Source organism: Chaetomium strumarium (assembly GCF_033439665.1).
Source record: "Chaetomium strumarium strain CBS 333.67 chromosome Unknown B0T15scaffold_3, whole genome shotgun sequence".
Taxonomy (NCBI): Eukaryota; Fungi; Ascomycota; class Sordariomycetes; order Sordariales; family Chaetomiaceae; genus Chaetomium; species Chaetomium strumarium.
The window spans coordinates 642,986-670,862 of record NW_026944431.1 but is presented as its reverse complement, the minus strand read 5'-3'; the positions used below and the strand labels follow the sequence as shown (position 1 = coordinate 670,862).

At 56.0% G+C, this 27,877-nt stretch overlaps 11 protein-coding genes and 1 non-coding gene across 12 annotated transcripts; 4 read left to right on the top strand and 8 right to left on the bottom strand.

The window, feature by feature from the left end:
* Window positions 1–1,277: 1,277 nt before the first annotated feature.
* On the bottom strand, window positions 1,278–2,949 carry B0T15DRAFT_142178 (uncharacterized protein). The gene is made up of 4 exons (XM_062861887.1): window positions 2,755–2,949; window positions 2,385–2,590; window positions 2,262–2,320; window positions 1,278–2,189 (listed from the first exon to the last, which is right to left on the bottom strand). The coding sequence occupies exons 2-4, from the start codon at window positions 2,478–2,480 to the stop codon at window positions 1,442–1,444; spliced, it is 903 nt and encodes a 300-aa protein (XP_062722260.1). The 5' UTR covers window positions 2,481–2,590; window positions 2,755–2,949; the 3' UTR covers window positions 1,278–1,441.
* Window positions 2,950–3,255: 306 nt separating this feature from the next.
* Window positions 3,256–4,767, bottom strand: B0T15DRAFT_492023 (Aldehyde/histidinol dehydrogenase; the record flags this gene model as incomplete). Its single annotated transcript, XM_062866830.1, has 3 exons — window positions 3,256–3,369; window positions 3,424–4,308; window positions 4,363–4,767. The coding sequence occupies 3 exons, from the start codon at window positions 4,765–4,767 to the stop codon at window positions 3,256–3,258; spliced, it is 1,404 nt and encodes a 467-aa protein (XP_062722259.1).
* Window positions 4,768–5,287: 520 nt separating this feature from the next.
* On the top strand, window positions 5,288–6,349 carry B0T15DRAFT_483845 (uncharacterized protein; the record flags this gene model as incomplete). The annotated part of the gene is made up of 2 exons (XM_062866188.1): window positions 5,288–5,952; window positions 6,013–6,349. The coding sequence occupies 2 exons, from the start codon at window positions 5,288–5,290 to the stop codon at window positions 6,347–6,349; spliced, it is 1,002 nt and encodes a 333-aa protein (XP_062722258.1).
* A 713-nt stretch (window positions 6,350–7,062) lies between these two features.
* B0T15DRAFT_501142 (NMD3 family-domain-containing protein) lies at window positions 7,063–8,967 on the bottom strand. Its single transcript, XM_062867395.1, has 2 exons — window positions 8,757–8,967; window positions 7,063–8,704 (listed from the first exon to the last, which is right to left on the bottom strand). The coding sequence occupies exons 1-2, from the start codon at window positions 8,816–8,818 to the stop codon at window positions 7,198–7,200; spliced, it is 1,569 nt and encodes a 522-aa protein (XP_062722257.1). The 5' UTR covers window positions 8,819–8,967; the 3' UTR covers window positions 7,063–7,197.
* A 769-nt stretch (window positions 8,968–9,736) lies between these two features.
* Window positions 9,737–11,355, bottom strand: B0T15DRAFT_527309 (uncharacterized protein). The gene is made up of 3 exons (XM_062868965.1): window positions 11,269–11,355; window positions 11,023–11,184; window positions 9,737–10,962 (listed from the first exon to the last, which is right to left on the bottom strand). The coding sequence occupies exons 2-3, from the start codon at window positions 11,125–11,127 to the stop codon at window positions 10,204–10,206; spliced, it is 864 nt and encodes a 287-aa protein (XP_062722256.1). The 5' UTR covers window positions 11,128–11,184; window positions 11,269–11,355; the 3' UTR covers window positions 9,737–10,203.
* A 514-nt stretch (window positions 11,356–11,869) lies between these two features.
* Window positions 11,870–12,890, top strand: B0T15DRAFT_492019 (HAD-like domain-containing protein; the record flags this gene model as incomplete). The annotated part of the gene is made up of 2 exons (XM_062866829.1): window positions 11,870–11,886; window positions 11,936–12,890. The coding sequence occupies 2 exons, from the start codon at window positions 11,870–11,872 to the stop codon at window positions 12,888–12,890; spliced, it is 972 nt and encodes a 323-aa protein (XP_062722255.1).
* Window positions 12,891–13,454: 564 nt separating this feature from the next.
* Window positions 13,455–15,331, bottom strand: B0T15DRAFT_501140 (WD40-repeat-containing domain protein; the record flags this gene model as incomplete). Its single annotated transcript, XM_062867394.1, has 3 exons — window positions 14,785–15,331; window positions 14,475–14,715; window positions 13,455–14,414 (listed from the first exon to the last, which is right to left on the bottom strand). The coding sequence occupies exons 1-3, from the start codon at window positions 15,009–15,011 to the stop codon at window positions 13,455–13,457; spliced, it is 1,428 nt and encodes a 475-aa protein (XP_062722254.1). The 5' UTR covers window positions 15,012–15,331.
* Window positions 15,332–17,580: 2,249 nt separating this feature from the next.
* On the top strand, window positions 17,581–19,234 carry B0T15DRAFT_393431 (uncharacterized protein; the record flags this gene model as incomplete). The annotated part of the gene is made up of 2 exons (XM_062864685.1): window positions 17,581–18,668; window positions 18,757–19,234. 2 exons carry the CDS (start codon window positions 17,581–17,583, stop codon window positions 19,232–19,234), a joined length of 1,566 nt encoding a protein of 521 aa, XP_062722253.1.
* Window positions 19,235–19,446: 212 nt separating this feature from the next.
* B0T15DRAFT_412774 (uncharacterized protein) lies at window positions 19,447–22,847 on the bottom strand. Its single transcript, XM_062865412.1, has 4 exons — window positions 22,398–22,847; window positions 21,722–22,317; window positions 20,397–21,655; window positions 19,447–20,325 (listed from the first exon to the last, which is right to left on the bottom strand). The coding sequence occupies exons 1-4, from the start codon at window positions 22,556–22,558 to the stop codon at window positions 19,834–19,836; spliced, it is 2,508 nt and encodes an 835-aa protein (XP_062722252.1). The 5' UTR covers window positions 22,559–22,847; the 3' UTR covers window positions 19,447–19,833.
* Window positions 22,848–22,955: 108 nt separating this feature from the next.
* Window positions 22,956–23,952, top strand: B0T15DRAFT_141487 (putative rRNA and tRNA processing protein). The gene is made up of 2 exons (XM_062861884.1): window positions 22,956–23,895; window positions 23,946–23,952. The coding sequence occupies exon 1, from the start codon at window positions 23,059–23,061 to the stop codon at window positions 23,782–23,784; it is 726 nt and encodes a 241-aa protein (XP_062722251.1). The 5' UTR covers window positions 22,956–23,058; the 3' UTR covers window positions 23,785–23,895; window positions 23,946–23,952.
* A 1,569-nt stretch (window positions 23,953–25,521) lies between these two features.
* On the bottom strand, window positions 25,522–26,600 carry B0T15DRAFT_492014 (uncharacterized protein; the record flags this gene model as incomplete). The annotated part of the gene is made up of 2 exons (XM_062866828.1): window positions 25,522–26,124; window positions 26,169–26,600. 2 exons carry the CDS (start codon window positions 26,598–26,600, stop codon window positions 25,522–25,524), a joined length of 1,035 nt encoding a protein of 344 aa, XP_062722250.1.
* A 622-nt stretch (window positions 26,601–27,222) lies between these two features.
* On the bottom strand, window positions 27,223–27,311 carry B0T15DRAFT_t76. Its single transcript has one exon. It is a non-coding gene; the product is annotated as a tRNA-Leu (tRNA).
* Between the last annotated feature and the right edge of the window lie 566 nt (window positions 27,312–27,877).

The following is a 27,877-nucleotide window of genomic DNA, read 5'->3' as shown; positions in this document are numbered from 1 at the left end:
AGGTGCTATATAGAAGTCGAAGTGCTTGATCCAATCTAGGCCTACCGTATTAGTAGTCCAGCCGTTGTCGGTAGTTACAATATGCCAGTTTGCTAGAAGGTTGCACTCGGTATACCAGTTGGCAAGATGGTATTGCACGGCCAAGATAATAAAGGGCGGGATAGCCCAGCCAAGCGCATTGACTCCCTGGATCACCATTGCCCATTTGCGGTTACTAGGCTGGGCTAGTTTTGCCCTACTACGGCCATCCGAGGTCGTAACTACTATACCCGGGCAGATCATACCTATTATAAACCCGGTCTCGTCAAAGTTATAGATATCATCATCCATAATACTATACTTGGCCTTAGTATTTTATACAAGCGCAAACCACTCCCTAATAATCCTTGGATCCTCGCATTTAGCCCTCTAGTAATCGTATCGACAGGCATAACGCATATAGAGCTCTGGCTGGCGTTTAACAAACCGATATGCCTAGAGCTTGCCAACAGGGGGCGCGCCGCATTCGCGTAGCAGATGGTTGGCTATATCTTCCACCCCACTTAGTCTAGGTGGGAATATACATGCAGATAGTTCAATCACATACTGAACTATCGCCTTCTCTTCTAGATTGGTAAGCTTACGCGAGTTGGCTGGAAGATCGCGTCGTGTAAGCCAGCCAGTAGATCGGTCATGGAGGGTTATATAGGGTACGTCGTAGAGCTTAGCTGCGGCTCGGAGGCTTAGTTTTTTGTTGTTTTGACAAGCTTCAAGCGCCAGGATTACCCTGGCTTCTTTTGAAGGAGAACGCATGTTAGGTTGTAGAGAAAATTGATGTTGGGTGTGAAAATGACGCGTTGCGGCAAAAAGTGATCGGCTCGCTGATATGATCGGCTCGCTGATAAGATACGTTAACGATATTATTATTTTCTCTAATATAATCTAAGGGGCTACAATAGAAGGGGTAGGTCCTGGATATGAGCTAGATGAGAGATTATAACTCAGAAACGAGTAGAGCGCGTCCGGCTAATCCTAGGAACTGGCAGTCTTAAACCATCAATTGGAGACACAATTCAGGATAGTCGTATGGCTCCCTTGCTTTTACTTTTTCCAACACTATTTATTATTAAATGATCTGACAACCGTAGCCAAATGCCTGCACTCAGCAGCAACACTTTTCAAATGCCCCTCCGCCAATACAAGCCGATACACTACCAAACAAACACGGGCTTTCGCTCTTCGCAAGGTGCCTAGATCTCGAATCAACTCGTCTCTTCATCCCTATTAAGCAGTCCTCGTAGGAAAGCGCTTCACAAGCCCCCATGAGCGAAAGAGTGGGAGAGAGATGGGAAACACGATACCAAACACCTACTAACCACCTTTCCCGTAACCCGACCTCTGACTTCCGTTTTTTTGAGAAAAAAGGAAAAAAGCAACCTGGCTCCTCTTGTCTGATCTCACCTCACATCACAAGTAAGCCTTTCTTCCCAACGGCCACGCTGCCAGCAGGGGAAGGCGACAGCGGGCTCACAGGACTTCCCAGCTGGAACTCAAAGTCCATCTCCAACATCAGATCCGAGCTCCGCTCCGTCACACTCGTAGCCCCAGTACTAGCACCGCCACCGCCACCACTGCTGCCGTAGGTCAAATCCAGAGGCGAGATCGAGACAGACGACGACGCACTCGTGCTCGCGGCAGCAGCGGACACCGGCGACAGCAGCAGCAACGCACTCCCGGTCCCGGTCCCGGTCCCGGCTGTGGTTGTGGTTGTGTCTCTCCCCACGCCGGAAGGGTTTCCGAACAGAAGCAGGTCCAGGTCGTTCACCGACGCCGACGGCCTCATCGTAATGCCTGGCCCACCGCCCCCTTCCGGCACCGGCACCAGCACCACCTGCACCATCTCCCCCCTGTCCAGCCCCATACCCTGCGCCATGCCCGTGGTGCGGCTGCTTCGCAGGGAGGAGTAGGAATAACCTCCCGCCGAGCCGACAAAGGCATGTCGCTTGCCATTGGCGTTGGGGATGGGGATGGGAATGGGAATGGACAGACGGGGAGGAGGTGACGACGCGTGGAGGGGCAGGCTGGATAGCCGCCTTCGGGAGCCGGGACGGGGGAGGATGGTGGCGGGTACGGGGATGGTGTCGTCGGTGTCGTCCGGGTGGGCTATGCCGAGGCGGGAGGCGGCTGCTTTCTCGCGGAGGACAGAGATTCTGTTTTTCACGGGTTGAAGTATTAGAACTGGGCGAGGGGGGAGAGAGCATAAATGGAGTGGGGTGACATACTCATCCTCTGTCAGGCCGGGGACGACGGCAGTTTCCTTTCTGAAGTTGAAGGGTTCGGACTGAGTTTGATGGTCAGTTTTTAAAAGGAGGGATTACTTCCAAGGTGTGAAATATCAAACGTACGATTTGAAGCTGGCGTTTCCTGCGGCGAAGGCCAACCAACTCCTGCAGGGAGGTGTGGAGCCTCTTCACCTCTGAGTAGACGCTCATGGCTGCCATGTCGGAGTTGTCTCCGGCAACGTCGGATTGGATGCAAAGAAAGTCTCGAGAGGAGGGCCCGAAGGATCTCGGACAATACTCCTGTATATACAAGGTGTCCCTCGCTGGCACTACCGGTAGGACGGAATCAGTCTTCAAAGAAGAAGGAAGCCGCCAGACGTCAGAGACAGACTGCTGGGACGAAGGAGCAGCACTGATTGGAAGTGATGTTGCCGGCGGCGTGGAACCAGTGGGATCTGGGAGAACTAGATGAAAGGAGCGTAGGCCAGCTTACGAGAGAATATGGTCAAGAAAACAAAGGAGCGGCATGGGAACTCGAGAGCCTCATTCACCAAAAATCTCCCGTTCCTTGGCCGCTCCCTTTTGTAAGCAGGTATGCCGCCTGCGACGGGTCCGGCATAAAGAAAAAGGCTGCGGGCGCATAGCCAAGGGATGGAGAGCAATGTCAAAGACAAATTTTACCACAGCATCGGATCGCCGGTTCCATGCCGCGGGAGTGTGCTCCCTGACTTGAAGACGATCTCACGGTGAGGAGGGCTGGAATGTGAATGGACCGTGGAAGCGAATCCCGACGTGGCTCAAGCCGTTTCCGCACATCCTCAACCGGAATCTTGGAATGCGTCTCAATCATCAAGGGTCCAATGCGAGACAAATCTCAAATTTTCACGTCCATCGAAAATGGAGAGTTGGCTGTTGGGGGGTATTAGTCTAAAACCTGTCGTGTGCGATTGGCGATATCCCTTGCCGAAATTCCTCCCTGCATGCATTCGGCGCTCTATTTAGGGTAATCCTTCAAATGATAGCTCTTCAGCTTGACGAATTGGTCAAACCCATATCTGCTCAGGGTGACACCCTTTCCGGAGTTCTTCCAGCCAGTCCATGCGAGGTCCTGCATGTCTGTCAGCAATTTTCCACGAGCGCTACGGGGCCGCATCCGACTTACAGGGCTTGGGAAATCGCAGCGGTTGACGAAGACGGTGCCTGCCTCAACGGCCTCACACAACTCATAGCCCTTCTCAGTATCTTTCGTCCAAATACTGGCCGTCAACCCAAACTCGCTGTCGTTCATCAATTCCACCGCCTCCTCATCACTCTTCACCTTCATTACCGGGATGACGGGTCCGAACGTCTCATCCTTCATGACCGTCATACTATGGTTGACGTTTGTGAGCAGCGTTGGAGCAACGAAGTTCCCCCTTTCGGGGAGACTGTCAAACGTTTCGTTTGCTGGGGTAGCATTGACAGCGCCCTTGTCCAGTGCATCCTTGATATGCGCCTGGATCGTCTCTTTCGAGCGCTTTGAGATGACTGGGCCCAGGTGCGTGTTCTTGTCGAGAGGGTCTCCAAGCTTGTATCCCTTGAGGACGTTCTGCACTGCCGAGACGAATTCATCGTGGATCTTCTCATCAACATAGACACGCTCTATCGAGCAGCAGCTCTGACCCGAGTTGAACACGGCGCCGTCGACGATCTCCTCGGCCGCCCAGGCGATGTCAACATCTCCGCGAACGTAGGCCGGATCCTTGCCTCCCAGCTCCAACCCGACATTGACGATGCGGGTCGATGCTGCCCCTTGTATGGCCAGACCGCCAGCTACCGAGCCAGTGAAGCAGATCAGAGCAATCTTTGGATTCCTGACGATCGATTCGATGATCATGGGCGAACCGGAGTGGAAGTATTGGATGACGCCATGAGGCAGACCGGCGTCAGTGAAGGCCTTGGCCACCTGCTCGACCACGGTGGGCGTTTGTGGAGATGGCTTGAGAATGACAGAGTTCCCGCACAGCAATGCCGGTATCAAGGCGTTTACGAGAATCAGATACGGATACTGGTAGCGTATTGTTAGACCCTATTCCGCGAAGAAGTCTTTCGGGGTACCAACATTCCACGCAAAGATGATGAGGACTGGTCCAACAGGCACCTTGCGAATAAACCTCTTGAAGCCCTTCTCTGCCTCTCCTGGTGTGTCCTGGAGGACCTCGTCGCTGATCTTAAGGAGGTATTCTGCTCTTTTTAAAGCAGTGGAGACTTCCTTGGCCGTGTAAGCGATGGGTCGGCCTATCTGGACGGTGAGCTCCGTGGCGAGCTCATCTTTCCTCTCGTCGAGTAGTCTAAGCGCCCCCTTGATGATATCCTGCCGCTGTTTCAGGGTCGTCTTATGCCACGAATTGAATGACTGCGTGGCGATATCCGGGAGCTGCTCGAGTTCCTGCGGCGAGATGCCATTGCGAGTGAGGATCGGCTCATCGGTCGTGGGCGAGATCGTCGTGATCACTTCGACGGACATGATTGCAACTGAGCTGCGTTTAAGGATTGGAGGTACGTTCAAATACTGGGTTTTATAGATTTGAAGATCTCAATTATTACGATCAGTTCGCAGCAGAAAGGAAGTTGAAAGGAGTGAAGCTGCTGACTGTCTGCCCCTCTGCCCCTCCAACCTTCCTGGCTGCTCCGATAAGATTAGATAAACCGATAAGATAACGGCCGGCAGGCAAAAGGTACGTGCAGGTGGAGGGTTTATATGGACTGTTGTGTGTCCCCGTTGAAGGCGCAACAGTGTGTTGCAATAACAAATACCCGTATCATGGACGCAACTCATGACAACTCATCTCAAGTCCGAAAGCATGAATTGCTCGAGTTGCAGCCTTGTGCGCTCTGGAGTCTGTCATTTCTTAGAGGTACATACCAAGCCCCGGCTGTCATGGTGCACAGACCCCTGAAAGAACCCACCTAGAATTTCAACCTGTGAAGTTATTGACTGCCTTCGACAATTGTTAGCCCCATTCAAACTTGCTGCAGCTGCCACCATGTCCTCCGCCAATCGCAACCAGTTCCTCGATGCCGGCGACAGCGACGATGATGCTGGTCGTGGATATGATTCCGAAGACGATATTCAAAAGGGTGGCCGGAGCGTCAAGCGGAGGAGGGTCGAAGACGAAGAGAGCGAAGCCGAAGATTTCAGCGACCTGGAAGGCGGCGACAACGAGGATGGCGGCGCAAAGCTGGCCGAGGGCCCAACAGAGTCCACAGGAGCGCGTGAAAACGCGGATGAGACAGAACGGAGACCAGAGAATGGCAAGCCGACGTCAAAACCAGAGCTCCCTGATTTGTCAAAACCGCTGACGAAGAAGAATCTCGTTGCGACTGAGGCTGCCATCAAAAAATCGGGCGTTATCTATCTATCGCGGATCCCCCCCTTCATGAAGCCTGCAAAATTACGCTCGCTGCTCGAACCCTACGGCAAGATCAACAGGATCTTTCTAACACCGGAGGATCCCCTCGAGCATAGCCGCCGTGTTCGCAGTGGTGGGAACAAGAAGCGGTCGTACACCGAGGGCTGGGCTGAGTTTGTGAAGAAGAAGGATGCGAAGAAGGCCGTCGACTTGTTAAACGCTCAGACAATTGGCGGGAAGAAGTCTAGCTGGTACCGGGATGATGTCTGGGCCATGAAGTACCTGAAAGGGTTCAAATGGTGGGTTCCATTCCTGGCCCGATACAGCAGATCTGAATGAAGGCTAACAATCGGAGTCAGGCACCATCTCACCGAACAAATTGCAGCTGAAAATGCCGAGCGGGCCAGCAGAATGCGTGCCGAAATCGCCAAGACAACCCGGGAGAACAAGGAGTTCGTTCGCAACATTGAGAAGGCCAAGGTTCTCAATGGCATACAGGCCAAGGCAGCAGCAAAACGGAAGAAGAACTTCGGGGATGAAGAGGAGGGAGACGACGGCGAACATCCGGCCGATGTGCCGGAGCGCGTACCAACACACAAGAAGAGACGGACATTCAAACAAGTACCGCTGGCCAAGAAGAGGAAACAAGAAGAACAGCCCGAGCAGGTTCAAAGAGTGCTCAGCAAAATCTTTTGATTCACATTGGGCGAGAAACAAGCAAAGAAAGGAGTTGTCTCTGTGTCTATCATGTTCTCTTGCTGGCTGGTCTTGTGCGTATACCCCAGATATTCGTTCATATTGACTCTGTTGTAGGCTGTCAACCTGCCGGGCTTTGTCTCGTCCGAGACACTGTGAACTACCTGCAGTACCCAACGCTCAGCATTTCCTTGAAGAGCACATAAAGTGTTAATATTGCCCTCATCAATTGCGCGATGTAGCTCACTCCAGATTCTGTCTTAGCTCGCCTTTGGATACGTGCTGTTCTTTAGCAGCCGGTGAACGCTATGGCGAACCAAGCAAGCTTGCAGCCGCCAAATCGCCCCGTCATGCAGCGGTATACCGGGTTCGCGCCTCGGTGTATTGTACCACCCCCCCGGCTCCCATGAACCCCCAAGGATGGCGGCACAGCAAGTGATTGATCCCCGACAACAGCAGCAACAGCATACCATTTTCGCTTACCATAACAGCGGCCGTTGCTGGGATTGTCCTCTGACCAAAGTCTACTTGTCTGCCTTCGCCTGATCAGACCGGTTAAGGAGTGTGCGTGGTGGAGTTGACCGTACGTTAGCCGTGCACGTACGTTGGTAAGAAGCAGGTGCGAGCTCGGATAGGGGTTTATTACGAAGTAGTAGTAGTGGGAGTTGGATATTCTTAGATATAGACCCGAATACCATTTCGCGTGTAGATCACATTGAAGATGGCGATTGTGTCCGCCCCAACATGGGGAAATCCGTGAATTTTGTTGATGCCGAAGTCCGACTAGCTTTTAGTAGCCCCTTCGCATTTTAAGTACAAAATCAATTATAACCCCGTGACAACCCATTTTAAGCATGCTCGTCATCCTGGATATCTAACTCATCAAAGTCATCCAGCAGCTCGTCCATACTGATCTTGGGCCCGTCATCCTCGGCCGTCATCTCTGTCTCGGCAATGCTCATGGCATCCGCGTCCTGCTGCTGCGACTTCTTCTTCTTGGTGTTCTTGTACAGTGCCAGAGCGGCCCGCAGCTCCTCGTCCTCCTCGACATCCCGCAGGAACGCCTCGTACTCGGCCTCCATGCGCGCCTGGTCGGCCGCCTTGGGCAGCAGCTCGCCTTCATCCTTGGCCATGCGCTTGAGCTTCCAGTTGCGCCTCTTGTTCTTGCGCCGGTTCGGGTAGTGCTTCTTGACCAGTACCACATCTGGGATGGTCGACCCGTACGCCCGCGAGTTCTCAATGGCGTCGAGCGCATCCGAGTTGAAGTTTGTCCCTGTGAGCATGTACCCCATAACTGAGTCGCCGGCATGAAGCAGGTTGCCGAGATGCGTCCGGGCAAAGTAGGTATTGTCGTTGACGCCCAGGTCGGAGGCCCGAGCCACTGTCGCCTCGCCGAGCACCCATTTCCCCTTGCGCACGCCTGTCGGCTCGATATCCATGACGATGAACTCGACTAATTCGGTCGCGCCGGCGAGCGGCTGGAAAGGCGCCCGCCAGTAAATGTCGGAGCTGAGTTCAGCCGTCTGCAGTGTGTTCGGGTCGAGAAGGTTGACGGAGGTACCTATCCTCCAGCACAGCACGAGCGGTGAGATGTTGCCCAGTGCTTTCGCAAGCCTGAGTGGCAACGCTACGAGATCGTCTCGGCAGACTGGGACGATCTCGGCTGAGTAGTTGAATTTGTATGATTTGTTCCCCGTGTGCGTATCTGCTGAGATGAGATGCCTAGAGTCTTTGATATTGACTGGCACCACCGATTTGAGGAAGTGGATAAATGCTTCCGCCTGGTTCCGCTGGGCAAAGTAGAAGTCAATACCGTCCTTCTCCTCCTTGATGTTTATTGTGTCCCTGTGGGCTTGGTGCTTGAGGATCAACTGTTCGAGGAGCAGGAATGTCCTCTTGTGGGTGACCTTCTGCCGCACCTGCACGGCAGCGCGCCAGACGTTGGCGGTGTACGATTTTGCGCATTCGCGGCACTGCTGGTGGGCGACAATGTAGACAACCTCGAAGCTTTGCTGCATCAGCACACCGTCGGCGACCGAGTCCTGGACGGTAACTTTGACTTTAATGCGGCGGGAGTGAGGCTCTGTCCAGACGAAACGGGCGTCGATGATGCGAACTTTCGTCAGATTCCGTAGCCGCTTCAGACACAGAGAAAGCAACTCTCGTGATTCGGGGGCGGCCGTCACCCAGGTCGCAGGCGGCATCAGCCATCGGTCGCAATCGCGGCAGAAGTGCAAGGTCGCCTCTCGTTGTATCCCTTGTGAGATATCGACGGTGGATTTGAGGCAGTCGTAGCAGAGAGCGCCGGCAGAGGCAGTGCCGTCGATAGGGGCGCCACAGTTGCAGCAAAGAATTCTGTCACATATTAGAGCTCAGTCGTATTTCGGACGTTACAGGAGCAACTCACGTTGCGCCAGGTCCGCCAGTGGCCACCATCGGCGCCATGGCCATGGGTGCGTCCAGATCCATGGTAATGTGTTCTGGCGCAATCTGAATCTCTCCGGTTACCGATTCAATAAAACTCCCAGACCGTAATTATCTGGTTGATGGTCGTTCTCTGGAAGAAAGCAAAAGGGCAGGGCAGTTGGGAGCGGAGTTAGTGTTTTGATGTCGGAAGCTAGAGGTCAGCGGGGCAACCTTTCATTTGTATGGGACGTTTCTCAAGAATTTTAGGAATATTTGCCCCGCGTTGCTTGATAAGCGGGCTTATCGGGATGGCGGTGGCGCTGAAGAGTGAAGACCCACACTTCCGGGCCGGGTACGGTCGGGTCTTGGCAGGCTTGGCGAGCTTCCCCCGTTTTCCATTCCATCATTCTGTAACTTAGAAGGCAATCTAATGATAACGTTACACATATACACTCTCGGCCTCTGTAAGAACCTCGTCCCGTGCTTCAAATTTCTATTACATATATCCGGGCCAGAGACACACTTTGGCCTGTGATATGAAAGACCTACCTATGAGTGAGAAGGCCCGTACGATCCTCGTTGATTTGTTCCGTTGGCTTGACGAAACAGCCTTCCAAGTTTGAGGTTGGGTCACACTTGACATCCCATTGGTTAAGCTTAAGCCAAGATGAGCATGAGAGGCGTTATTGTGGCTTCCAGGCTGCAAGGAGTGTTCTGGTATCTACAAGGGTGTCCTGTTCTGGCATGATATACGGTTGCAAGAGAACCAGTTTGAACCCCGGCCGTGCAGAGGTGCCCGCTGGACCGTGGACGCCGTTAAGTCTCTTCATTGTTCATGACAATGGGCTCGATCTCAAACGGGAGTCGACTCGCCATTTCCCGCCTGGCTCAGCAAGTTAAGTATCGACCAACAAAGTAAGATTTCAATGGGCCAGGAGCTTCAATACCCTCAAGCCTCCTCTGTGGGAGATCCAAAAGGGGGTTTGGTACTGACGGGAGCTTCTTGTTTCTTTTTTCTTACCTAGGTGGGTTTCTATAATGAATCGTTTGTATAGATATCTATGTACATGCATTGGCAACGATCCAGACAACTAGGCCAAGCGTACAGGGCGAGAGACCAGTCTGGCAAGAGTCAGGTCTGCAGAAGTGGCCATCGTGGGTGTGATGACCTACGATCCGGCAACTGGGCCCAACTCGGAACATGGTTCAGCTCCAGACCTAGTCCCTCTGGTAATGCTGAAGGTTCAGTCCCGGTCTTAGTACCCAACCGAGCGGACGGTGTGCTGGGAGTTTCTGTGTGCTGCCGTCTCTAGCGTGGCGACAACAGGTGAGCCGGTGATGTCCGCAATCACATTCACGGCTTGTGGAACTAAACAGGTGACAATCGTAGGCGAACATCACGAGCTTGAAGCTCCAAAGCCCCCAGCGTCCAACGAGGATTCCATGTTTCACGTCTTGCCACCTCCTCCCCCCTGAAAATTCATACTGTAACCCCCCGTCTTCTCATCCTTTACCATCTTGAAATTGTCCGTACTCAGGCCGAAGGGCTTGAGCAAACTATTGCCCAAGTCTTTGAGCTTCTCCCACATTTCGGCCGTCTCTTTTTCCTGCGCGGCCTTGGCGCGTGGAGGCAGGGCACGCAGCTGCGCCTGCACAATCTTCTTGTCGGATGCCGTCAGATTACCCATACCCGCCAGCCGCTTGTAGTCTTCTATGGCGCCCTCTAGATTTGACCACCCGCCGAGCTCGCTCCTTGCACGCGCTCTTCGCATCAGGGCCTTGGCCCGGATCCGGGCGATGTCCTCTTGGCGTTTGCGACGGGAGGATTCGATAGCATCGTCGTCGTCGGGATCCGTGGAGAGAGCTGGGCCAGCGTTGGCAGCGCCAGCGCTGACTATTTCACCCTCGATCTCGGCCTCGGCAACCCTGGCTTCTTCGGCTTTAGCGGCTGCCTGCTCCTTCTCCTGTCTCTCTAGTCGATCGAGGCCGTCCAGCGCCGAGGTGGCACTGCTGACGGCCTCCTTCCACTCCTCCAGCTTCAGGTGGCAGGCAGCGATGTTGGATCGGAGGACTGCCAGCTCGAAGTCCAGGTAGTTTGGACACACAGCGACCGCCTCGTCATACTTGGTGAGGGCAACATCATACTTTCCCGAGCTGAAGAGACTGTTCGCTTGGACTTTGTGTGAGTTGGACTGAGCCACCATTGACTGTTGGGAGCAGAGGGTCAGCCGGGCAGCACTTGCAAGGGTGATTTAAGGGTTACTTGCCGCCTCTTCCTCGGGCGTGAACCTCTCCAGGTCGCCGCTCTCGTCGGCGCCCTCATCTTGCCGCTGCTCTTTCGGAACAGTGGGCTCCGTGGCCTCACCTGGCATCTTGCGGATGGGTACCCCCAGCTAAACTGGGTGTGTTATGGCAGTCTCACAACAGCTCTGAGGTGTTGCAGTGAGTAGCATTGAGGGTTCAGTTATGTCATCTGTTTACTTCCAGTTACTAAACGGTGCAGTTCCACTTACCCTTGCGTGGCCAAACGGAGGTGGGCCGCTTCACCGTTCTGTTACCGGGGAAGCAACGGAGCGATAGAGAATAGACGTAACGGTGAATCACTGGCAACGGAGTGAGCAAACAAAAACACAACATCTGGGACCCTTTATCTTGCCTCGACTGCCATAGCGATCACAGAGGGGATAAGCTGACTGCTGCCGGTGTATATAGCGTTATTGCTTCTCTCGTAGATACGGCACCCGAAGATAACGGAACCTGCCGCGTTCCATGTAAATATCTCAAGATGAAAGGAAGACTTGTTTGCTTCCACCGACCTGTGAGTTAGCGTTGGTGCCCCGCACCCTGCACAGAATCTCTTCGGTCTCTTGGAGCTTTCTTCCAGTTGTGATCGCAGTCTTCACACTCTCCACAACCACCAGTCCTCATCTAGTGATCAGCATTCACTCGTTTGTTATTGGGACGGGAGGAGAGAGACGCGCCTTTCATTATACGGTCCTCGCAAACCTTCAACCTCAATTATCCCCAGAGTCGGTCGCCTGGTCCACACCAACTGCTCGTCTTGAAGTCAGAAACTCCCGCCATAAAGAACGATTCGTCTGAATAACCATCATCATGGCGCCGAGAACCGAGTAAGTACAAGGACCTTGCTGTTTAGGAAGTGTGACTAACACTCGGTAGCTTCCCTCCCGTCCGCGCCTGTCTCTTCGACATGGATGGGCTGCTTCTCGACACCGAGGATTTGTACACGCTGTGCATCAACCTCATCCTTGAGAAGTACCAGCGCCCTCAGCTGCCGTGGAGCATCAAGGCAAAGCTGCAAGGTCGTCCCGGCCCCGCTGCCAACAAGCTGTTCCACGACTGGGCCCAGCTGCCGATCACGCAAGAGGAGTACATCGAGCAGTACTACGCCCTCCAGGCCAAGCACTTCCCGACCACCCAGCCTCTGCCCGGCGTCCCGGAGCTGCTTTCCGCCCTCGGCCGCACCCGTTACTGGGACCTCAAGGCAAAGAATGATGAGACGAACAGCAACGGCAAGCCTGAGTCGTCTGACAACAACAAAGCCCCGCACCGCGTGCACATCGCCCTGGCCACTTCGTCCCACGAGGCCAACTTCCGTCTGAAGACAAGCCACTTGACCGAGCTCTTCTCGGTCTTCGAGACCCCGCGCCGCGTCCTAGGCGACGACAAGCGCATCGACCCCGGCCGCGGCAAGCCCCTGCCCGACATCTACCTGCTCGCGCTTAAGACGATCAACGACTCCCTCCCCGCGGGTGAGAAGCCCATCACGCCGGAGGAGTGTCTCGTGTTCGAGGACAGCGTGCCGGGCGTCGAGGCCGGCCGCCGCGCCGGCATGCGCGTCATCTGGTGCCCGCATCCGATGCTCAAGAAGGAGTATGCCGGCCGCGAAGCCGAGGTTCTCGCGGGGCGCACGGGCGAGGCCGGGAATATCGATCTGCACCAGCTTGGTGAGATTGACGACGGTTGGGCAGAGTACCTGCCCACCCTCGTCGATTTTCCGTACGATAAGTACGGTATTGTTGTTCCCCCTATCGAGGTGGAGAAAGACACGCGCATGATGGAGGGCGGCAAAGTCGCCGATGGGGAGGTGGTGCAGGCGGTGGGCACCATCTAAAGACTTTGCTTGGAGAAGAGGTATAGGTGGGCTGGTTGACGGTGAATGGTGGTGATGTCGTGCACCCGTCGCACGGGGAAGAAGGAAACCAGCCCCTTGGCCATTTTCGAGCAGCAAAAGGCCGGCAGTATCAGGCGGGCACGCAACGAGGAAGGCGCCGGCATTGGCATTTCTGAGTCCCAACCTCATGGACACCGGGGGACATCTTGGGGATTATGCTCTGCTCTCTCATCTTTTTCGCTTTCCTGGAACAATCTCTGCCAGCTGTTGGTGCTAAAATAATTGGGAGATAAAGATAGGATCTCCTGCATGGCATGCCGTGGCGGGTACGTCGGCATCGGACATAGACGTTCTATACTCAAGAGATAAAAAAGGGATTTGCTGTGGGTTTCTGTAAGCTATATAGACGACGGTTGCTCTAATGAAGAGCCAGAGCAAGTCGCTACACCACGTAGACACACACCAATGGCTAGACAAAGGCATGCCACGAAAGCAGTGTCCGTGAACTTACTCACAACTTCGTGTCAGTGAAACACACCGAAGAGGACTGCAATAATGTCCACATTAAAAGACATCCCACAAACTAACTTTCCCATCCTTGCTCCCGGCCGCCAACCAATGCGCCGTACGCACTTGACGCACACGCTTCTCCCTCACAGTCATCTCCACCAGCTTGGGCACAGGAATCAGACTCTTATTACCCTGCCCCGCTCCCTTTTCTTTCCCCTCCTCTTCTTCCTCACCTCCTCGCCCCTCATCCTGAACCCCTACCCCTTGGCCATCTTCCCACTCCCCTTCCTTTAGAGCTTCTGAAGTCGATGCTACATCGTCGCTGTCGACGACCACCACCTCGGCAAAAGCAGTCGCGTAACACCCCACCTGGTGCCACTTCAGCACTGCCACCTCGGCGAGCGTCTTGGTCGAGTAAACCCGCACTTTGGCATCCCAGCCCGCGGTGGCAAAGATACGACCGTCGGAGCGGATGCGGAGGGATTGTTGCCCGGCGTGCTTCGTGTTGACCGCCTTCAGGGGCTGAGTTTGGATGTCTTCGCGTTGGGATGGCTTGGCGGCTGCGGTTTGCTGTTGGGGTTCGGGGTGGGAGGAGTCTGGGCTGGAGAGGACGGCTGAGAGGAGGGACTTGGCTGGGTTCGGTTTCGAGGAGGGACTGGAGGTCATGGAGGGCGGTGGTGGTGGTATGGACGTCTCATCAGACGGGGAAGGAGGGGATGTGGGGAGAGGGTGCTTGGCGATGATGGCGTCCGCGCTGGACGTGAGGAAGAACTCTCTCCCCGGGCAGACGTCGAGTGAGAGGATGGGCTGGGAATGGCACTGTGCCTGGTACTTGACCGTCCAATTACCATGGCTGTCGAGCTTGGCGACTGTTGCCAGGCCATTTTCGTAGCCCGCAACGAGAGTCAATGTGTCACGTTGATGGAGCAGTGACACGGCCATGACCATGCCGTTCTTCTCGCCGAGCTTCACCGTGTGCCGCCGTGTTTGTGAGGGCAGGTGGAATATGTCAATCTGCACATGTATTAGCTGTGTGTGCTCTCGATTTGGAATTGAGTCTCGGATAGCACTCACAGCCTCTGAAGCAAGGGTATTTGGCACTGCAACAAAAATCTCAGATGCTGTAGCACTACACTCTGGAGAGACAGGGCAGTGCGAAAACGAGCAGAAGTTCATGGTGTTGACATCGAGCATGTGCAGAATCCATGGCTGGGCCCGGCTCTCCGGAGACGGATCGAGGGGCAGCCTGGTGCTGAGTCTGCTTTCGTCCTCTGCGCTGAGCTTCCAGACTATGAGCTTGTTGTCCCTTCCATGCCTACCATCCTTGTCTCAGTAAAACTGGTCTCGATCCGAGTTTTGTGGGGAGGCACCAGCATCAACCTACGTGATCAACCGGTTCTGGCCCCAGCCGGCGATGCCCAGGATCGCATTGGCATGGGCCTGCCACACCGCCCGAGGGCGCATTATGGTGAGATCCCACGCGACGACATAGCCATCTGCGTCGCCGGTCAGTAGGCGTTCGTTGCCGCGCACGAAGGCGGCAGCGTGCACCTGGGCCTTGTGGCCACGCAGGATCGACTTGGGCTGCGCGGGCCGTGCTTCAGTCGCCATTTGGGGCAGTCAACAACCCGAACTCGACTGGCTGGCGGATGCCCGATCCAGCAGACAATGGCTATGGTCGTGGTGGAGAAGTGTTGTGGGGGGAGGATTTAAGGTTTCGTGCAGTAAACGTGTGAGCGGAACTTGAAGCAGGTCCGGCCGCAGATTTGAACTGACTGCCAGTCCAGTGTGGGTTTCTTCTAGAACATATGCCGCTCAAGCTCACTACTACAATAAGTATCTTGACATGCGGACCTTGTTTCCATACCTATGTGTAAACAACTTGGTAACAGGGAGGCTCGCCGGGCACGCCCTGGGTGCCGGCGTTGAGGATCATTGGACTCAACCCAACACTAGATCGACGGAGGGGATCTCACTGTGTAAGATACAGTGCTTGGCACGCTTAAATCTCTGTAAATACAATACAAGCGTAAGTTTATTACCGCACCCCACTGTAGGTACGTTACACACTCTCTCCATAGATTTCTCTGTTTTACAACGAGAGATTCCACGATAAAAGTGCTTAGAGAAGGGACTTAGAAGCCTGCACGATCGATTTGATGTTAAGATAGACAAATATGTAGAAGGGCTTTGGGTAACCTACCTATTCGCAGATGATGCTGTGCGTGCAAGTTCCCCTAGGTGCGTTCTGTCAGTACTTCGAATCATACTAGTACAATACATGTATGTATTGTATCTTACAGACAATGAGGAAGACATGCGAAAGGAACCGTACGTGCCGTACCTCTCAGGATTGACTGAATGGAAACGACACGTCGTACGTGTATATGTACCAGGCTCGCCAGACAAACTGTCCTCAGGTGTCAGCACTGCGCTCGGTTCTGAGCGGTCTGGCCACACAACCTGGGACAACACGACTGTGTCAAATTTATTGGACTCGTGCATTTCGACTCCTCGAATTGGCTTCTAGGTACAACTGCCAAGTGGAGTCCCACCTTGCGAGTCTCCAGGACGTCCATCGTGGTAAGTGGTGATCGTTGCGTTAGTTTCGGAAACATGCTAAATAAAGTCATTTAGAAAACGAAAACAGGAATCTTACTGAGCTTAATGTATGGATATACTAGCGGCTCCCCGGAGAAGGGATGTTTCTACAGTTTCGAAGGGTTCCCAGGTTCCCAGGCTCGAGCCAGACTCCCAGACAAGACCCTTGGTCCTCAAACAAGCTGGCCCCTGTCGACAATGCAACTCTAACCGCTTCACTTGTCAGTGCGACGCTGCCCCGTATTTCATGGCACACGATGGTTACTTCCACACCTCCACGCCCGCGCGCCGTTCCGCGCGTCGCTCCGCTTGGGTGACCCTGTGACACAACGTCTTGGTGACAATCTGCAACCCCACGCTTTCGGTCCAAAGCATACGGAGTACGGTGTGCGGTTTAGAGTTGGGATACCTCGACCTTGCTTCGGGACCCTGCAGCAACACCAGCAGCCTTCAGCGCCGTCTGCCTAGGCCAGGACGAGCGGATAGCCGCAGCATCTGAATCCCAGACCCATGGCTTCCAACTCGAACTCCACATCACAAGCATTTGGTTTCAGAGGAGCTCCCTCCGCCCTTGGCGTCGTCAGCCGTCTCTGAGCCCTGTCAAGCAGCTCCCTGGCACCTCTTCGCTGAGACGCCTTGGGTTATGGATCTAGATCGCCGGGTCCATCCGCACTCCCGCCAGCAACACCATAGCTTCGGTATTTCATTGCATTCTGCAGTTCCAAACCTTGAGAATGCCGCGCCATCGCCTCCGTATACCACACCCGGTAGCAACCATAGCCCCAACGCCCAGCGCGGGGCCTCGCCGGTGAGACTCCTGGACACACCACAGGGCCTCTTCGTCGCCAGCAGCCAGCTATGGGCGTCAGATACCGGCGTTACACCCCCACCAGTGCTAAACATGGGAACAGTCAACACTGGCAACCATAACGGCAGGGGCAGCGGAAGTAAGCATGCTCTTCCGGCGAGCCCCGTGGTAGGCAAACCCAAGCGCGTACGTACAGGGTGCTTAACTTGTCGCGAACGTCATCTCAAGTGCGACGAGGGGGTTCCGAACTGCAACAACTGCCGCAAGAGCAACCGCGAGTGCAGGCGTGGGATACGGCTGAACTTCCTCGATATCCAAGTGAAAGACCCTCCTCGCCTAGCCTTAACCACGGAGTGGTCATGTACGTTCCTTCTGCATACAGCTCTCTTATAGTTGACGTGCTGATTTCACTCCGCTCTAGTCCAAATTCTGGATGAGTCTCGGTCGATCGCTTCCGAATACAAAGGAGGCCTTGGTCGGTATCCGAAGATCGTCTCATCGCCGTCAGAGGCGGATCTAGATGTGACATGCGCTCGCCAGACGGAGCCGGCGGGTTCTCAGGTGACCAGCAGCAATGGGGAGGCATCGACTGCCCGAGATGTATATCATCCAAGCGACGTCGGTCAGCCTCCCCCTAAAGTGATAATTCACACAGACCGTGGCCTGACCCAGGCGAATGCTACTAACCTCCCTCCTGCGCTGGGATTGCAACCGGGAGCTGCTGGGTTCGGCGAGGACATACCCGTCTATGGACCGCTCGATGGGAAAGAGATGGCTAAGGGACCTATTCCCAGTACCTATAATACCGCTACGGAGAATGGGTTGAGCACCGCTTCACCGGCAGTTTTCCGGAGTGCCGGGTCAGCACATGTCCTCCGATCCAGTAGCCAGTTAGACCCAAGACAGCATCTAGATGTGCCTGGCAGACTCGAGACGCCATCAAGTGAGCAGACAACAGGGGAACGAGACTATCTGAATACCGACGAAGAGATCTGTTTCATGCAGGCCTTCATAGACGACGTGGCCAGCTGGATGGACGCTTTAGACAAGGACAAACACTTCGCCACAACGGTGCCCTACCTAGCACTCAAGCTGCCCATGCTGCTCAACGCAATGCTAGCCTGCGGGGCCAAACACCTAGCGCTAATCGGTGCACAAGACGGCGAGAAAGCAGACTATTACTACGACATGGCGACGACCCAGCTCATGCGCAGCCAGCAGAGCCGAGATCGCGACCTCACAGAGTGCGCGCTGACGGCCGTTGTGCTTAATGCCTACGATATCATGGGCGACCGGCTCAACCATCGCCTGGGACACATCGCATCCACGCGTGCGCTGATCCGCGGATGCGGTTGGGACGCCTCCTCGGCCGGTCTCGGGGCCGCCTGTTTCTGGGTCAATGTTGGGATGGAAGTGCTCAGCTGCATATCCTTTGGCTGGCCGACGGCTTGGGACCCCGATCAATGGGGTCTGGACCTGGAGTTTGCCATTCTGGGAGGCGTAAGCAGGAGCAGGAGCCGCAGCGTCGCTACCAGCGATGACATATGGAGTGTCCAGGTCGAGAACGGCGGTGCTCGCCATCCCACCGTCGAGAACAATCCCGAACAGCTTGGCGACGAGGAACTTTGGGTGCATCGCATCTTCTACATATTGGCCAAGGTCGCAAACTTCCGCGCCAACGCTCCGCAGTTCCAAGAACCGTCGCCCCATGACGAGCAGGTGCGCCTGCAGAACCGATTCGCCGAGTGGAGACGCCTCCAGAACATGTGCAACGCTTGGAACCTCAACTGCCCCCGGTCGATGCGTCCATATGGATATTCACCGGGACCGTCGCCCAAGTCTCTCTTTCCTAACGTGTGGTAAGTCAAACTACCTACGTAACTGAACTGATCTCCCACTCTCCCACGCCCCTTATCGGACCCGGAATGTCACCACTGACTGCTCTAGGCTCATAAAACCCTCCGCTAAGCTCGGCAGAGCCTTCTACCACACAGCTATGTGCCTCCTAGCACAGATCAACCCCCTCGACCCGCGCGACAGCAGGGAAAACCGGGCCGCACAGCTCCACCACGCGCACCACGTCTGCGGCATCGTCGCCCATACCCGCGATCGCGTCGTCATGTCGATCGCCATCCGCAGCCTAGCCGTTGCTGGCGCCGCGCTAGCTGATCGTCGTGAGCAGAGCGAGGTGCTCGGCATCCTGCAGCGGATCGGCTCGGAAACGGGCTGGCGGCTGGGGAGGATTGCGGCCGAGCTGAAGAGCGCGTGGGGGTGGGAAGACGCCGTGGGGGCGAGTCCGCCGTCGGCGTCGAGTCTCGGCCAGTTGGCTCCGTTACCTCCTCCGGTTGGGTTGCCGCAGGGCATGAGTCTGCGGAGCGGGCGAGGCGGTGAAGTACGAGGAAAGATGGTGAACGACCGGGGCTAGAAGAACCTCGCGCAGCGCAGACTGAGTATCTCCCGGCCTCCCAGTCACCGGCTCCCCTCAGTACTGGCAGGGCAAACAGCAATTGCACCGCACAAACATTTATTAGCATAGATAAGGAGTTAATATATGTTGGGAATTCTGGCAACCTCTTGGGAACAAACAAGGGAGGGCCCTTCCGTATGATCACCATGCAAAAGGGTCTGGGCCTCTGACTTGAGCAAGCAGCGTGTTCAAGAAGCATTATTCTGGTGTCTGTCTACCTAATTATTTTAATAGCACCCAAAATGCGGGATGGATCTTCCACGCCCCGAAATAAACCTTAGCCTCCCACAAAGCAGCCCAATTCCCCGTGTATCTGCCAGCCTTGATGTGTCTAACAATAACTACAGTCTGTAATATGCAACTCAAAAGGCCTAAGCCTCCTACCACAGTTCTACTCCCTGACGCCTGGGGTTTGGACCCCTTTTGTTTACCAAGTCTGCCAAAACATGCTCACCGTCTCCATCCCCTCCCGGGCAGAATGCGCGCACATACATGTACAGGTCATCGAAACAAAAGCTACTAGTAAATCATAACCCAACTTCAAGTCCCACCCAAACTCACAAATGCGCCCTACCCTCCAATCTCCGCCGTCTCCTCTGCTCCAACACGCTCCGGCTCAAGCTCTTTTCCTCCTCACTACTCAGCCTAGCCGGCGCGGTCATCTTACCCTTGCCCTTCCCTTTCCCCTTCCCCTCATCACCCCTCACGGCGTCGTCAAACAGCTTCCTCCCCAGCGCGTCCGTCAGGCCAATCACGCGCGTGCTCACCGTGGCCCCGTCCCGTCTGTTCTTGCCCTCGCGCCGGCTCGAGGCAATCTTCTCGGTGAAGTCCCACAGCCGGCCGGACGCCAGGAGCCTGCCCGTCTTCTCGTCGCGGCCGGGGCGCCACTCGGGCGCGATGCGCAGCCTCGGCGGGATGCGCGTGTCCTTGGATTTCACGACCTGGATGATGCCCTCTTCTTCGAAGCGCTGGTATGAGTTCTTGAGCGTCTCCTTGTTGACGGCCTCGAAGTAGGAGAGGTCGCCTTGGTGGTAGAGCGTTTTTCCTAGCTGCGAGAGAGAGCAAAAATCTGTCAGTGCATTCCGGAGACGCTGGAGTTTGGTGCTCAGAAAGAACGTACCAACTGTGCGCTCTCTTGTGCTTTGGACACCGGGATCCAGATGTCATCTTTCTGGCCCGGCGGCGGAGTCAGGCCCATCAGCGAGACGGCAGCCAGCCAGCTGGCCTCGATGAACGGCCAGATCAGGAAGCAGTAAAAGTCGTAGTTCTCTCGGCCCGCGGCTCTCTCGGCGTCGGAGAGGCCGACCTTGGTGATCTGTCCCTCCTCGTTCTTCTCGATGAAGATGACGTTGTCCGCCTCCAAGCCGAGAACTGTCTTCTCCAAGTTCGTGGCTAGCCCTTCGCCCGAGTAGATGAACTCGCCACGGAAGAGCGAGGAGAGGAAGAAGACCTGGTCGTACAGGTTCTGGTAGGGAATGTCTTGGATCGCCGGTCCGCCTCCCTGCTTCACGCGCGTGTACAGGGCCGCAGCAACCAACGCCTCCGAGATGAACAGGTGGATCGTCATGTTCCGGTAGAAGGAGAGCTGGAACCTGTCGACAGCGTAGTACGTCGGCTCTGCGAGCCCCTCAACATAGCCCACGAGGTCTTTGCCGAGCACTTCCAAGCCGCGTTCGATCACGTCCGGCAACGGCGCGCTGCCGAAATGCGCGACCCGTCCTCCCTTGGCTCGGATCCTTTCCGTGAGCCACTCGACGCGGCGGATCAACTCGGTTCTCCCCACGCCGCGACCGCGCAGCGTGAGAAGAACAGTGCCGATCAGCGCCGTGGGCATCACCACAGACACGGCGTTAATATCGGCCAGCACTTTGTACCCCAGCGTCCGCAGTAGTTTCTGGCGCACGACCTGGTTCTCCATGTCTTTCCAGTCGACCTTAACCGCCGATGGTACCTTCGACAGCCGGGAGAGTTGCTCGTCGATGAAGCCCCGGAGACTCCAAGGGTCGTGGAAGCGTACATCAACTCTCCCTAACCGGAGCGAGAGCACACTGGACCCGTTCGTGAGAAAGTCGGCGAGGTTTTCCTTCTTCTTCGGCACCCCCAGCAGTTCCGTAACGTAACCCTCCGTCTCGATGACCTTGTCGTACTGTGTGCTGACCGGGCATATGATGGCGTCCTCGACGCGGCCGGAGAGAAGGCTGTCGAGCACGAAGTTGAGGATACCGAACTTGGGCGGGAGCAGCTTCCCCGTCCGAGAGCGGCCGCCTTCGATGAAGCACTCGAGGTTGTACCCGCCCTGAAGCATGACATCGATGTACGTCTGGACTACTGCGGTGTAGAGCTGGTCATCACCAAAGGATCTGCGAATGTACATGGCTCCTATTGGATGAGACGTGAGCATTTCCGGCACTTGCAAGAGAGGGTAAGCGAGCAGCAGGGACTCACCGGCGTGCTGTAGGAAACTCCCAACTACCGGGAAGTTCAGGTTGTCCCCAGCCACGACGACTGGCAGCGCCAGGCCAAGCCGGTAGCAGAGAAGTTGCAGGGAGACATAGTCGACATGGGACCTGTGACAGGGCAAGAAGATGATGCTCTGCTTCTTGCGGGCTGCTTCTTCGGCCACACTCCGCAACCGCAGCACCTCCTCACTCGAGACGTGGATCCCCTGATGGTACGCCCTCAACAGCAGCTGTGATACCAAGTAATAAGCGCCTCTGATGAACGGCTTGCTGTCGAATTTGCAGATCATGTTGTCCGTCATGTTCTCGGCCACCTCCTGCAGGCTCTGGACCAGCACCGACCGGCGCTGTGCGCGCTTCGCCCAGAAATCCTCATCATTCTTATTCAGTAGGCCCTCCTTTTCCTCGATGGCGATGCGCATGTCTGCCAGCTGCGCGATCTTGGCCTGTAACAGCGTCGCCGACATGACCTGGCCCCTGATGTGCTCCGAGAAGCCCGAGTAGAAGATGGGCTGGCCGATGACGTCGTCATAGGCGCGCCAGCCGGTGCCGGAGACATAGAGGGATACCTCGCGGAGGAAGCTGTATGAGGGTTCAGTCAGCGTTAGTGGGGGCGTGCAAGGAAATGGAGTGAATGACGCTGGGAGAAAGGGGCTGCGTACCGCAACGGCTCAGACCGGAAGCGAGCGCCATATCTCATGAGCGCCTCCTCCTTACCTTCGTCTGTAAGCGCCGGCTCGACAAAGCCGCTGGGCTGGAGCGTAATGCGGTCGCCCAGGATGCGCAAGTCGGGCGCCGAATCGTTGCGGTTGTCCTGCGCCATGTTGGCGACTTCTGGTTTGCTGGACTGTCCAACGTTGCGTGACGTCTGCGACCTCTTTTCCTCGCCCTTCACCCTTGAACTCGTCAAGCCTAAATTGAGTGGTGCCCTGTGTCGTCTGAGTACAGATCGATAGCTGCGAGTTGCCAGCACTTCAGGGCGGGCGAGTCAATGGCCGTTGCCTTATTAGCACTTAACACATCATCTGATGGGTAACGGGAGAAGTTGCCGACGCTTTCCTCCGGTTCCCGAGGTTGGCTTGTGATTGCTCCAAGGATGGGAAGCTGTTGACAGGGGTTCTCAACTGTCCCATGGGGTGGTGGAGTACCCGAGCCGAGCCTAAGCCTAGCGGGGACTAGTGCGGGACTCAGCTTCAACGGCTGCACGCGGCGGAAAGTTCCAGTTCCAATCTGCAAAATCACGCTTCATAGCGCCGTACTAGAAGTAATACTTCGTACACACTCCGGAGTGCTTGCTGCACTCCACTCCCACGACCCCCAAATATGGACACCAAGTCTAAAAAGGACCAGCCCATAGCCGCCGTTCTCCTCTCGCGCGCCCACGAACCAGACGAAGCAAACCGGATCTTCACCGAGAAAATCCAACAGCGGCCGCTCTTCCTCACCCCGTCCTCCCCGCCACCGTCCGACGCGCGCGCCGCGCGACGGCGAGCCCAAGAAAAGAAAAAGCAGCAGCGCAAGAAGGCGCTCAAGCCAAAACCGCTATCCGCGACGCAGCGCCGCAAGCTCGGCCTCTACGACGTGCCCCGCGAGAGGCAGAAATACGCCTTCTTCGAGCCACTGCACCAGCTCTGGCTGGGATACGTGCGCGAGATCTTGGGCGGCGAGATCTACACGGGCGGCGAGGGCGCCGCGGCGAAGCTGGCGAGCGCGGATTTTCACGGCGCCGGGGTCGAGGTCGTGCGCAGCGGGTGTGTGAGTCGGGTGGGGATCAAGGGCATCGTGGTGAAGGATTCCAAGTTTGCGTTCGAGATCGTTACCCGGAAGGATAGGTTGAAACTGGTGCCCAAGGAAGGGACGGTGTTTCGCTTTGAGGTGCCCGCGCCGCTGCCTGTGCCGGGATCGAAGGTCGGAGAAGGCGAGGCGCAGGGGCAGCAGCTAGAGCAGATGTCCAAGATGGTGTTTGAGATACACGGGGAGCAGTTCCAGTTCCGGTCGGCTGATCGTGCATCGCGGAAGTTCAGGTCGCACTTCTCTAAGAAGTTGTGAGAAACGTCCCGAGACCTAGCCTGTTTCTCCGACGCCCGGTGACGCCAGCGAAAGGGCCAGAGGGTTCTCGCGGTCCCGGTTGTACCCACAAGACTCTCCAGGGCATGAGAGGTTTGTGTTCTTCCGTGTTATCTCTTGTCACTCACTCACATCTCTCATAGTGTTCTGCAAAAAAGATTCCCGAGACGGTCTCTTCGTGGTGGACGCCGGCTGCCGCCGTTATCGCCAGCGCGGAGAAGGCGCTGAACGCCAAGGCAGCCTCGAATAGTTGAGTGAAGTAGGGTACATGTCGCAGACTGGCGTCGGTCACCGCCGTTCTTTTTCCTGGTCCATCTTCCGCTCTATGGGCACTTGGATCGATACCGGCACATCGTTCGATCTATTCTCGGACAGCTATCTTCTTCAGCTTACCCGAGCTCCTGATGGGACGGTCATTGCGCCCTCTGGCGACGACCTGTGGCATCTCAAGCAGAATCCCGCGCTGGCACACGACTGCCTGCCCTTCAGCGATTCCCAGCAGAACGTTGGGTTGGAGGAGTTCTGAAGATACGTAGGACGACCTGATATGAACTCCGCAACATGACCTACCACTCGCTGGATCGGCTTGGATCCGAGCACCCACTATAGTTTCTTTATCCCGAAGTTGAAGGTCCCGATAGCCGTCGAGCCGTATCTCGACTCAAGGACAGGGCCGACGCCTAGTTCTCGGCCATTGGGCCGGAACCCAGGCCAGGATGGCCTCGGTTTCTACGACCCTTCTGCGCGTCTATTGGGGAAATGAAGTCACCCCTCGACCTTGTCGTCCAAAACTAGCCACGCAAGCATTGTTGCCATTTTGTATGCTGCCCCACATATCAGAACACCGAAGGTTCCCTTGCTTTCAAGCACCAGTACAGAGGGTACAAGTCAGTACGGCTCGAAGTTGAGGCCGATAAATACCGGGTCACGGCTCGAGCCACGTTTCGTGGACTATTTAACATAGAAGCATCTTCACATTGTCTTGGCCAAAAAGAATTATCGGCTTGCAGTTCTGATAGAGACACAATCGAGGTCGTCAAGACAGACACCTCAAGACGGATAGGCCAAGCTCGTCGCGTCAGCCAGATCCCTCCCGTCACCCCGGTCAGACCAGCTCTGCTTTTAGTTACCTCTCTTGCCACGTCGACGGTCGGCTAAGGTTGTGGGTGTCCCAAACCTAGGCCCTCGCGAGGACCGTGCAGACCCCAGTTGTTGGCCATCGTGATGACCGATTCATGGCGTTCCGCCTGCTGGTTGTATCGATTTGCGATGACAATGGCGAGTTTGTCGATGAATGGGTGGGAGGGCGATGGCTGAGTCAACTATGAGGGTTGAATGTGAACAGACAGGTGGTTATGCCTTGTCGACTGAATAGGACACGCCCACCTAAATCACCGTCTCGCAGCAGAAAACGGGGAGAAATACTGATAGAAGAAATCTTGTTGCTCCGAACACCCGAGGTCTCGGAAGCAATTATGGTATAAGAGACTGCTTTTCGCCGCATTAATGTCTCATCGAGACATACAGCAGAAAATAAAAGCAGAGAATTCATGGCTATCCTGAGAACCCGCACGTTGCCATGCTAATGTCACTATTCCAGCTCTAACACATCTATAAGCTTGCCAACATGCCAACATACCAACATGCCGCTAAAGCCGTTCAAAGTCCTCATACGCCACGCAATCCAAAACGATCCAAAGGACAGGATGAATAGTAGCACTATTCGGCAGGTTGCAGTATGATGTTGTCGATCAGCCTGACGGCCGGCCCTCCGCTGTGGCCAAGGTCCTCTCCGTCCCGCGGGACCTCAACGGGCAACATCTTCACCGCACCGCTGAGGATGCCTCCCTTCGCAGGGTCAACAACGGGCAGCTCTTCCATCGTGTCAGGATCAGCCAGCGAAACGTAGTCGACCTCGAACCGCACCCGCCTCTCCGGCGCGAGCGCCGTCTGCTCCGAGAGCGCCTCGCCCAGCAACTTCTCAGCTGCGCCCAAGACCGCGCCGCGATCTCTCGCACCGCTTTTATAAGCCTCCTCCGCAGCCTGGAGCGCCCTGTACAACACGGTAGCCACGCCGCGCCTCCTCCCGCCAAGATAAACGTTCCTCGAGCTCAGCGCAAGCCCGTCTTCTGCCCGAGCCGTCGGCCCCACAACCACCTCGATCGGCAGCATAAAGTCGCGCACCAACCGCTTGATCACCACGGTCTGCTGCACATCCTTCTGCCCAAAGTACACCCGCTCCGGCTGCACGATGTTGAACAGCTTCATACACACGGTCGCGACCCCGCGGAAGAAGGTCGGCCGCGACCTGCCCTCCAGCACCTCCCCACGGGGGTAATGGTCACAAAGCTCCCTTTACTATCCACTTCCTGGCCGGGGAAGCCGCCGGGGTACATCTCGGCGGTGGTCGGGGCGAACACGGCGCTGATGCGGCCCAGGTTCTGCCCGTCGTCGGCCAACTCGCGATCCAGCTTCACCAGGGCGGCGGCGTCGGCGTCCCAGGTGACCGGGTAGGACGACAGGTCCTCGCGCACGCCGAACTGGGCCGGGTTGACGTAGATGGAGACGACCACGTGGTGGTTCTCGCGCGCGGCCGCGCGGATCAGCGAGAGGTGGCCCTCGTGCAGCGCGCCCATCGTGGGCACCAGGGCGACGGAGCGCCGGTCGAGGAGGTGCGGCCGGCGCCAGCGGCGGAGGGATTCGACAGAGCGCAGGACGCGGATCGAGGAGGACGGGAGCTTTTCGAGGCCGCCGCCGGGAGACGACGGCCCGGGCCGGGAGGAGCAGTGGGAGGCCATTGTGCGGGCGGATGGAAATGGCGAACGGGACTGTGTTGGATTTCGGCTGCGGAGCTGAGATGTACAGCTGCGGGCGAGCGTGAGAAATGCTCTGGTGAGGGGAGCACGCAAGCACGGGAAGCTGCTGCTGATCGCGGGCCAGGCCGTGAACCGGAGGGGCGGCGTTGGTTGCATTGGAGAGCCGAACCAGCGACGTGGTCTACGGGAACGCCGTCTATGCCAAAGGAGAGTGCGGGCGGGGTCTAGGGCAGAGGTCGGATGGCATTGCCAGCTACCGTTGGACGCAATTGGGGCTGATTTATATCAGACACATCCTGTGATAGTTTCTGCCGCGGAGTTTTGAGGACGGGATGCCAGGGGTCATCCTTAAGAACGTAGGGGGTGCACCTGTTGAACATTGAACTCCCCACCTACCCGATTCAGAAAAGAGTCAAGCCGAGGGACGAGCCATTGCGTTCTTGCACCACCGCCACCTCACAAACCATTCCGTCTTCGCGACGGGGCAGGGGGTCACGAGGTTCTACTATGATTGTTCTGTGATGCCAGAAAGGAAGCAAAAATGCTTGGGAAACAAACGAAAAAGAACCATTTTCCCACAATTGTGGGAAGAAGCAAAAGTTTGTGACAAGAGTGGGATTCGAACCCACGCCCTTTCGGACTGCGAATCAGAGAACCTGAACACAGCGCCTTAGACCGCTCGGCCATCTTGCCTTATCCGTTGATGGAAGCTCTAGAAGGCTACACTAGTACATAGCTGAGCTGAGCCTTCCCACGGCCCCGCTCTTAAACACCACCATCTTCGTCAGGTCCATCTTATGTGACAAGGATGACCATCAAATCGATCAAGTGAGTAGACTCGGCAGGAGAGATAGTCTTAACCATTTATTTCTAAAAGTACCTTAGTGTTCAAACGGGAAACAAACAACGCTGGCCGGCAACAAATGAATCCGGAGACACTCAGACACGGCTTGGCGCCCCTGGAACTGCCGGTGAACTCTGCATTCGACCTCCTCGTGTCTCCGCGGTGAAGCCCATCACGACGGCCAGCATGTCCAGTCCGAACAACCCAACTCCAACTGATCTGGCCAAGGGACACCCCCATTCAACCAAAAGCCGACGACAATCTAGGCATCCAATTCCCCGGGTTTCCATTGGCGGCTGCCACTGGAGTTGACACCGCCGGAATGCTCCGTCTAGAGCGCACACTATAAGCCTGTATCTCCATTGCGCCATGCGCATTGCCGCTGTCACTCTCGCGCTCACTCGCCATGCAGGCC

Excerpts from the sequence above, each read along its gene's own strand:
- B0T15DRAFT_142178 (XM_062861887.1), bottom strand. The coding sequence starts at position 2,480 with ATGGCAGCCATGAGCGTCTACTCAGAGGTGAAGAGGCTCCACACCTCC. Across the intron at positions 2,321-2,384 it reads GGAAACGCCAGCTTCAAATC|TCCGAACCCTTCAACTTCAG; the intron begins GTACGTTTGATA and ends CATCAAACTCAG. Across the intron at positions 2,190-2,261 it reads CCCGGCCTGACAGAGGATGA|AATCTCTGTCCTCCGCGAGA; the intron begins GTATGTCACCCC and ends CGTGAAAAACAG.
- B0T15DRAFT_501142 (XM_062867395.1), bottom strand. The coding sequence starts at position 8,818 with ATGGATCTGGACGCACCCATGGCCATGGCGCCGATGGTGGCCACTGGC. Across the intron at positions 8,705-8,756 it reads ACTGGCGGACCTGGCGCAAC|AATTCTTTGCTGCAACTGTG; the intron begins GTGAGTTGCTCC and ends AATATGTGACAG.
- B0T15DRAFT_527309 (XM_062868965.1), bottom strand. The coding sequence starts at position 11,127 with ATGCCAGGTGAGGCCACGGAGCCCACTGTTCCGAAAGAGCAGCGGCAA. Across the intron at positions 10,963-11,022 it reads TCACGCCCGAGGAAGAGGCG|TCAATGGTGGCTCAGTCCAA; the intron begins GCAAGTAACCCT and ends TGCTCCCAACAG.
- B0T15DRAFT_412774 (XM_062865412.1), bottom strand. The coding sequence starts at position 22,558 with ATGGCGCAGGACAACCGCAACGATTCGGCGCCCGACTTGCGCATCCTG. Across the intron at positions 22,318-22,397 it reads TTCCGGTCTGAGCCGTTGCG|CTTCCTCCGCGAGGTATCCC; the intron begins GTACGCAGCCCC and ends ACCCTCATACAG. Across the intron at positions 20,326-20,396 it reads CACAAGAGAGCGCACAGTTG|CTAGGAAAAACGCTCTACCA; the intron begins GTACGTTCTTTC and ends TCTCTCTCGCAG.
- B0T15DRAFT_141487 (XM_062861884.1), top strand. The coding sequence starts at position 23,059 with ATGGACACCAAGTCTAAAAAGGACCAGCCCATAGCCGCCGTTCTCCTC.